Source organism: Ammospiza caudacuta, chromosome 7 (assembly GCF_027887145.1).
Source record: "Ammospiza caudacuta isolate bAmmCau1 chromosome 7, bAmmCau1.pri, whole genome shotgun sequence".
NCBI classification, from domain to species: Eukaryota; Metazoa; Chordata; class Aves; order Passeriformes; family Passerellidae; genus Ammospiza; species Ammospiza caudacuta.
The window spans coordinates 2,927,895-2,937,259 of NC_080599.1; the positions used below are offsets into that span (position 1 = coordinate 2,927,895).

A 9,365-nucleotide genomic window follows, 5' to 3' on the forward strand; every position below is an offset into this window, starting at 1 on the left:
TCCCTGCCTCCAGGGTAAAGGCACTCCCTGGCATTGCACTGGCTGTGCCTCCCTCCTAGACCAGTGAAGGGATCGTTTCCCAGCCAAGGTGGCTCTCCCATGGAGACAGGAAAATGGGCAAACTCCTGCTGCCCCAGCATCAGGCAGGTGCAGGGTGTCCTTGCCTGTCAGCCCCTGCCCTGCTTCCCAGAGATGCCACTGATTGTTCCAGAAGTCATGGATCTGCATTTCCAGGAGCATGTTTGCAGAGACACAAAAGAGAAAAGTTGACAAGAATTGTTTGTGCTTCTCTTCCTGATTTTTTCCAATGTATTTTCTAGTAGGAAAGCATGGACCAAACTGGCAAAGTTCCTATAATGTAGGAAAAGCATCCTCCTGTATTTGACTTGAGTTGAGGACAGTTGCAAGCTCTCCTGTCAAATGTACACAGAAAATTCTCAGCGAATTTTCTGTCTTTCTGCTGAGTCAGTATAAAAGATGAGGTTTCTCAGAAGCTTAATACTAATTTTTCCATTTATATGGAAAGTCAAAGTTGTTAGTTCATATGATGGCAGGATAATGGAGGCAGCTGTGGTGGTGTCCAGGTTTATCTCCTGTACCCAATGGTGATCAGCAGCAGCATCAAATCAGGTTCATCTTAGTTTTCTGCAGACAGGTCTTGATGAAAACATCAGTTCACGTAGAGCAGGGTTTGAATCCCTGCAGTGCAGTTGACTCCGCACGGGCTCTCTGGGCCACCGCCTGCCAGGGGCAGAGATTTCCCTTGGCCGGGGCCGGAGCCCTGGCGTGGCAGTGCCTGAACAGCACCTCCCTGCCTACAGTGCCACCCTGGCTGGCTGCCCCAGGGCCTGGCATTTGACCCTGCATTTGCTGCAGGAGTCCCGGCCCTGCTTACACCCTGAGCAAATGCTCGGACCCATCTCAGAAGCTCGGTGCCCGAGGGGGCCGCCACAAGTGGTTACCAGGGACCTGGGGCCATGGCTGCCCCGATTTTGGGTACACGGCGCTGATGTCAGAGTGGCCATTGTGACCTGTGCCACCAAGGCCACAAAAGGGAACGCGGGGCTCAAGCTGAGTGTCAGTGCGACCTGACAACGGGAGGAGAAGGTAGGGCGGGGATGTGGCTGCCCAGGGACCAGAGGGGCCCCACACCTTGGGGCTCTGGGCCTGTGCTGCAGGCTCACCTGCCTCTCCCTTCCCAAAATCACAGAATCAGCGGAGGAACAGCCAGAGGACACTGCAGTGTTCCTCAAGGCGACGATGGGAGGAGAAACAGACAGGAGCAGGGCTCACGCAGGGCTGAGCAGGGAGTAGAGCCTCGTGGCTCTGGGCCTGTTCTACAAACTCCCCCCCCTCCCTTCTTTCTCCCATAGAGAGAGAGGAACAGCACCTCGAAGTGACCACGTCCCTCGAGGAGATAGACTCAACGTAGACAGCCACCATGTCTGGCAGCAAGCAGGACGGCGCTGGTGCCAGGGAGCCAGGTGAGGGCAAAGCAGCCCTCTGACAGCCTGGCCCAGGGGCTCTTGTGGTAGCAGGCAGCGTGGGGATCAGAGCAGAGGCAGGGGGAGGGAGGAGCTGCTCGGCCATGCTGGGGCTGGGAGCCTCCTTCCTGCCCAAGTGGGGCCCAGCTGGGCCAGGGGGCAGCTCCTGGGACAGCCGTGCCCACAATGGCCCCTGCTCTGCAAGGCCTCCAGCCCTGACCATCAGCCAGGCAGGGACAGAGCAGCCTTGGGGCCGATGCTGCTGCAGGTTCAGAGCCCCGCAGAGCTGCTCATGCCCCGTGCCATTGGCTCTGTCCCCTGCAGCCTGCATGCTGTGTCGCCGTGCCGAGGCTGACCCGGACATGTGTGGTGACAAACTGCAGAAGGGTGGGCTCTGTGCCCACGTGTTCTGCATGGTGAGTGGCTCCGGGCGCTCTCTCCACCTTTGCAATGGGCAGCTCCTGCCGCCCTCTCCTCATCAGCTTCTCCCCTTGGCTGCAGTTCTTCGCCACTCTACTATTTCAGCAAGAGACAGACCGCAGGGGACTCATGGGCTTTCTCCCTCGAGATCTCCTAATTGCAGTGCGGCGGGCGGCACAGAAGGTGAGAGCCTGACAAGAGCAGGGAGATTTGTGCCTGGCGAGGTTTGCCAGAGCTTAGCCCAGACTGCAGGAAAGAAAGGCCGGCCCAACAGCTCGGACAAAGTCTGGCTCCCAGCAGCTCTGGCACAGAGGCCCTGCCACAGGAGCCTCCCTCCTCCAGCTGGCGGCTCTGTGGGCTGGGAGCCGGCAGCGGCCACGTCCTGCGCCCTGCCTGAAGCCCTGGGGCTGCCTGGGGAGGCCTCGAGGCTGCTGCTGCTGCTGCTGCTGCTGCAGCTGCTTGGGTCTTTCCAGCGCTGCTGCGTCTGCGGCCAGAGCGGGGCAACCATCATGTGCTGCAGGGAGCACTGTGACAGATGGTTCCACCTGCCCTGTACCAAGGAGGGCGGCTGTGTCAATGTATACGTTACTCCGTTCAGGTACCTCATCTCTCTTTATGGCAACCCCTGGGGAATGATCCAGCATTTCTCACTTTCCCCATCCCTTTGCCCCCAGCTCTTTCTGCCCTGAGTACTGTCCAGAGCAGGAGGTGGAGGCGACTCCTGAGTCGGACACCGTTTGCCTCATCTGCCTGGAGCCTGTGGAGGACAGAAAGACCTTCACAACCCTGGTGTGCCCAACGTGCAAAAGGGCCTGGTTCCACAGGGACTGCATCCAGGTAGGAGCCCTCCCCTCAGCCCCAGGGCACAGCAGGTGCTCAGCAGCAGCAGCAGGGCCTCACTCACCCTGCCTGTGTTTGCCCTGCAGGGACAGGCCTTGCGCGCTGGTGCTATGTATTTCCAGTGCCCCCTGTGCAGAGACAGAGGGGAATTCCCTGTTGAAATGTTTATCCTGGGGATCCGAGTCCCCTTCAGGTTGGTGTCCTTCTGCCTGGCCCACCAGCCAGGAGGGTGCAAGTGCTGTGCTGTGCCAGGCCCTGCCCCAGGAGCCCTGGCCCTGCTCTGTCCTGTGAGTCTGGGCTTCAGCTTCACCCCCAACTTGGAAAAGTGCTGGAGAAAGAGCTGGGACACCCCGGACCTCCGTGAGGGAGAGCAGCAGAAATTCATCATCTCTTCCTTTCTCCATCAGACAGCCAACATGGGAGGACAACGATGCCTTCGCAGATCTAGGAGCGAGGCACGGCCAGTGCAACGCCAAGGATTGCCTTTACCCCGGAGGCAGGGAGGAGGCAGAGGAACAGGGGTAAGTTGGGAAGCTGCACCTGGGGCTCTGCAGGGAACCTGTGTCTCGGCAAGGGCTCAAAGTGGGAAGAAGCAGAAGCACTTGGCTAGGCAACCACGTGCTGGTACACTTTGTTCTCAGTGCTATGAGCTTGTTTGCCTCCCCAGGCCCTGGCAATTGCTCCTGTGCTCCTCCTGTGCTGCTGAGGGCACCCACAGGCGCTGCTCTGGCCTGAGGAACAGCACACAGAGATGGGAGTGTGACAGCTGTGCTGGGCTCGGAACATGTATGAGTCAAAGTCCCCGGTGTCCCTGGGCTGGGGGCAGTGCCCAGGCCGGGCTTGGCAGAGCGCAGCATCCACTGCTGGAGGGCTGGGGGCACTGCTCTGGCCTGGCCTGGCCGGGGCCTGGGTGATCTTTGACATTCCTGCTTGCCCTTACAGCCTCCAGGGATGAGTCAGAGCTCAATGGCCCCAGGCCAGCCAGACAGTCAGGACTGCAATCTGCTCGTGGCTGGTCAGAGGCCATCAGCCCCAGCTCCCACAGCCCTGTGCCATTGGTGCTGCTTTCCCCACCTCCATCTCCAGAGACGGGCAGCCACAGCAGGCCCCAACACGCAGCATGGCAGCAGGCGCTGCCATCTTCCTCACTGGACACCAGCAGCATCAGCAGATCAAGGGCAATGTGCAGCACGTCCCCTGACCCTGAGGACAGGGTCCATTCCAGACGTGCTGGGCCCGGCCGCAGGAGAAGCTCCTCTCGCCGGCAAAGTTGCGCCCAGAGTCCACCTGTCCGGTCCAGGAGTCGCCGTGACAGGAACAGTAGGACAGGGCCAAGGGCTGAGAGGCCCAAGCAAAGGGAGACACCATCACAGACATCCCCCAGATGCAGGCGCTCCCGCCAGCAAGGCTGGGCCCAGAGTCCACCTGTCCACTCCAGGAGTTGCCATGACAAGAACAGAGGGACAGGGCCAAGGACTGAGAGGCCCAGGCGAAGGGAGACATGGTCAGGGCCATCCCCCAGATGCAGGCGCTCCCGCCAGCAAGGCTGGGCCCAGAGTCCACCTGTCCGCTCCAGGAGTTGCCATAACAGGAACAGAGGGACAGGGCCAAGGACTGAGAGGCCCAGGCGAAGGGAGACATGGTCAGGGCCATCCCCCAGACGCAGGCGCTCCCGCCAGCAAGGCTGCGCCCAGAGTCCACCTGTCCGCTCCAGGAGTTGCCATGACAAGAACAGAGGGACAGGGCCAAGGACTGAGAGGCCCAGGCGAAGGGAGACATGGTCAGGGCCATCCCCCAGATGCAGGCGCTCCCGCCAGCAAGGCTGGGCCCAGAGTCCACCTGTCCGCTCCAGGAGTTGCCATAACAGGAACAGAGGGACAGGGCCAAGGACTGAGAGGCCCAGGCGAAGGGAGACATGGTCAGGGCCATCCCCCAGACGCAGGCGCTCCCGCCAGCAAGGCTGGGCCCAGAGTCCACCTGTCTGCTCCAGGAGTCGCCGTGGCAGCAGCAGTGGAACAAGGCCAAGGGCTGAGAGGCCCAGGCAAAGGGAGATATGGTCAGGGCCATCCCCCAGACGCAGCCGCTCCCGCCAGCAGCGCCGGGCCTCGACTCAAACTGTGCGGTCCAGTAGTTGCCAGGACAGGAGCAGGAGGACAGCAGCGAGTGCTGAGAGGCCCAGGCGTAGGGGGACATGGTCGGGGACATCCCGCAGGAGCAGCCGCTCCCACCAGCGACGTCGGACCTCAACTGGGACCTCCAACAGCAGCACATAGCGCTGTCATCTTTTCTTTCTAGGTCGTGTGTTCCTTGCTGGAAGTGAAGGTGAGAACGGTCAGTGCAGGGACCCTGAGATGTGCAGCTCTGTGAGCAAACCATATTAGCTCTTGATGTTTCTACTGGCAGGAAGAAGTCTGTGCTAAATACCTTGATTTCTGTGTAACTGTGTATTCAGTGAAAAGTCACTTAAGGATGTGGCTAATTAGAAAGGACTCTTGTTCCTGCCTTTAGACTTAACCTCAGATGTTTCCCCACTGCTTACCCTTGATAATGAACCACTCCTTAATGGGCTTGGATATGCTTAGGGAGACATTCACAGCAAGGTGGCTCTTAGGGAAGCTGTGTCCGAAAAGGACGTGTGCTGTGTTGCTATCCTTGAACAATCTCATTTCAGTAAAGCCAAAAAAAGAAGAAAGAGTGTGAGACACTGCCGCACGTGTCTGAAGACAACTCCTACACCATTGCTGCGGATTTGAAAGAGGCCTTTGAAAGAACAAACCAGAATAGACGGTATTTCCTCCATCTATTCTGGTTTATTCTTTGAAAGACCTTCAAAGAACAAACCAGAACAGACTGAGGAAATACCCTGGGACAAAGAGGATGCACAGGACTCTGCCCCAGATGACCATTTGGGACCTTTGCTGTAGGATGATGCAGCTCAGGAGACGAGTTACTTCAAGTTTTCTTTCTTTGGAGTCACAGAGGAGTTGGGCATCAAAGAAGGTAACAGCAGAACCCATCTAACAGTGCCATTGCTAAGGAAGAGCTTCTGGCAGGCACTGTAGGGCAATATGGTGTAAAAAAGGTCAGGATGCAGGGGATTTTCAGCAACAGAAGTCAGTAATTAGGCAGAAGCATTTTGATCTTCATTTCTGCTTGCCAGGGTTGTGGTAGATTATTGAGAGGTGCGTCATGCTTGCATCTCAGGAATTCTGAAAGGCATGCTTTGAGAAGGCATTGGGGGTTTTTGCTGAGTGGTGAAAAAGCTTGTTCTCATGCCCTGAATTCCTCAAACAGGGAAAAAGGTGACACACCAGTCATATCAAGTTTCATAGGAACTCACAAGGCTTTTAAGGAAATGTGCGGTAATGTAGAGGGAGGAGCAAAGTCCGAGAGCTGGCCCCAAGATCCATGAACATTCTGTTTATTACTGAATTCTACTCTTGGACCTTTAGAAAAAGGAAATGGAATGACACATGATCATTGGGGTGTCCTAACCTTAGATAAAATGAGGCCATCTGAAATGAAGATGAAACAACATTAACTCGAGTCCCAGTCTTGTAGGAGAGAAAAGAAACCCTGTGAAGTTACCCAAAATATTAAAAAACCCAACGCAACAGCACAAAGCAATGAGCCCCCCAGACTTGTGCTGAACTGAGAAGGTATTCAGTGTCTTCTGAATGCAACGAGAAATGTTTAAGAATACATAAGGGATCCCTGGAACAAAGTGGAAAATACTGGAGCAGAAATGTAGCTTAGACAATCTGGCAGGGGCAGACTCTGTCCTTCCTAAATCTCTCTTCTCCACTGTAAGTATTTCACTTGAAAGGAGGAATTTTTCCTGACGATTAGAGGAATAATCTGGTTTTGGCTTTTTTTCTCTATTGGTGCTGTCATTGCAGAGCCTCACGCGCTTAGGACAATAAAGCCAATAAAAGCCACATGGCAAGAGGATCCACGTTTCCAGGACAGCAGTTCTGAGGGTGATGATGAGCCTGAGATGTCAGAAATTGAACAGGACCAAGAAATGCAAGTTCCATTTCTCTTTGTTGTCTACTTGGCTGTAGTAGTTGGATGCTGTGGGAATATTAATAGCAGCACTCAGGGAATGGGAAACTGACATTTCACACCTCTGAGCAAAGAAAGTCATCTTGGAAAACCGTTTGTGCTGCACATCCCAGCAACCCATTGGATGTGAATGTGAATATGGAAAGAAAGAGCAGAGCACAGGAAATTAACTGGGTCATTTTGGTTTGACCAACTCCAAACTGAGTTTGGCCAAAAGCCAAAGACACAGTCAGTTTTCTCTTTAAAAGAGGATTTGGAAAATAAAAAGATCGATTTGGTTTCTAGCGAATAAAGCTTTTCAATGTATGGCATTTCTCTGAAGCACTACAGGATTAACTTGTGTTCATGAAATTTGATAGTACAATTTAGTATGCTCAAATCCTTTTGTCCTTTTCTAGGTTTCTTTCTTTACCATGCACAGGAAGTGCTAGAGTTTTTTTTTTTTGTTCTCCAAAGATGATGAACGCCTAAGAGGTATGATAGAATTTCTTTACGCTCTTTTATATTTTTTTTTCCTTTTAAAGCCTTCCTGTAATTCAGTGAGGAGGAAAAAATGCTGCCTAGTTATTGTCGACGGAAGGAGACCCAGACATCAATTTGATCATCACAGGCCCGATTTTATTGATCAGTACGGCGGGTTAAATACAGTTCATAATGAGCTTCATACATATTGCAAAAGTTGAGCTCAGGATTGGTCAGTTACATATCAGCACCTACGCCTACTTCTGCATTCCTATGGTTCTACTTTTGATACTTTTCACATATTCTCAGGATATATTCAGGAATAATCTCTAGTCCCTCTCCTCATGTTGCAGCAAGGTCACTGCTGACCTTTCCTTTCAGCTTGCTGACTGCTGACTTTCTTCCTTCAGCTTAACCAGCGGCATTATGTCAGTATGGCCTTTCTCAGCTAACCAATTATTAATAAATCTCTCCACATTTCCCCCTTTTTCTTCTTGAGCAAGGAGATTAGTTTGCCATGTTTTTGCTATTGTACGGCTTACCATGTTTTGAATACAGTTAAAGATACAAGGCAAAATAAGCAAAAACAGTAAAATTACACCCAGAAGTCCTATAGCATAGATCACAAGGTTCCTCAGCCACGGTCCAAGTCCTAAGCCTTTAAGCCATTCGTCAATTCCTAAACCGTCTTCTTCCTTAAGTTTGTGAAGTCCCTGTTGCAATTCTTTTATCTTAGTGTGAATGGACACCGAATGATCAGACAGATTCATGCAACACATTCCCTCGAACTCTTCACATCCATGCCCCTGTGCTAAGAGTAAAAAATCTACAGCAGCTCTATTCTGCAAAACAGCATGGTTAACACTTTGCACATCTGCGGTTAGCATGCTTAGAATTTGTGATGTCTTGTTCAGCTCATCCCTTGCCCAGCATCCTAATTGTTTTGCTAAATTCATAGCTTTATTGGCAGATCCTCCTGGCAAGATAGTTGAAACCACCACCTGTTTGAATGTGCCCCAAAATTGTGGATCTCCTATCTGGCTGCAGTCTAAGTCATGTATGCTACGTTTTTTCCTGTTTGAATTTTGACTCAGCTGAATTAGCAAGGGCACATTAGGATGAAACAGTGACAATTTTCCCAAAAAACAGGGTCCACCCTGTGGTTTAGCTGGTATACCATTCCACGCCCTGTCTCCACAAATCAAAAATATTCCTGTGGGTAATTTCATTGGTGCTGCGATATTTGTGCTGTTACATTGATTGTAATGCTGTGGAGGGAATTCACTCACATTCAGGGATGAATCTAGGGTAGCCCATGTTTCTTTAGGTTGGTTTAAATTCTGAGCACCCAAAAGTCTGAAGCTAAACCATCCACCAGCTGTAGTGTTAGACATACTGGCGTTTGTACTTCCAAAAAGATCCAATTCCTCAGGAGGAGAATGCAAAGAGGTGTTAAGTGATTGGATTAGTAAGCATTGACGATAGCCATCACTCTGACCTGCAGTATACCCTTGTTGCACTGGCAATGTGATGTTTGACATGTTAGACATACATAAGGTTTGATTGTTTATCAAACTGCCAAATTCTTCAGGAGACCACACCGGAAGTCCCACCAGGCATGTTCGAAATGGGTTAGTGACTCCTCCAAGACTAAGACAAAGTGATGATTGGTTAGTTTGATTAGCAAGTGTCACCCATAAATTTTTCCTAGGTTGACTAAAGTGTGTTATTCCTACTGCTTCACTTGCTACAGCATTGAGCAGTATAACAAGAACAAACCTCATTTTTCTTTCTGCTTGCTTTGCTTCTCTTTTCCTTCCTTCTGCTTGCTTTGTTTTTCCTTTCTTCGCTGTCTTTTCCCTGGTTTGCTAGATTGTCTATTGTAAGGCTGAGTCAATTTTTGAATATACTGATCTAATTCTAAATCAGCATCCTTGCTCACAAGTATAGCATGAGATAAGTCTGAAGGCAAATCAGCTTTACAGCGAGCTGCTATGATGCGTGAGGCTTTATTAATTTCAAATATTCTAAGGTTTTCCTGCAACTTCCATCTAAGATATGCTATAACCACTTGTTCTGCGCTCTCAAAAAGCT

General features: G+C 51.9%; 1 protein-coding gene across 1 annotated transcript; it reads left to right on the top strand.

The window, feature by feature from the left end:
* Positions 1 to 1,441: 1,441 nt before the first annotated feature.
* Positions 1,442 to 3,699, top strand: LOC131560172 (PHD finger protein 7-like). The gene is made up of 9 exons (XM_058808836.1): positions 1,442 to 1,484; positions 1,809 to 1,900; positions 1,986 to 2,087; positions 2,378 to 2,502; positions 2,579 to 2,741; positions 2,831 to 2,937; positions 3,152 to 3,265; positions 3,412 to 3,501; positions 3,687 to 3,699. The coding sequence occupies exons 1-9, from the start codon at positions 1,442 to 1,444 to the stop codon at positions 3,697 to 3,699; spliced, it is 849 nt and encodes a 282-aa protein (XP_058664819.1).
* The last annotated feature ends 5,666 nt before the right edge of the window (positions 3,700 to 9,365 follow it).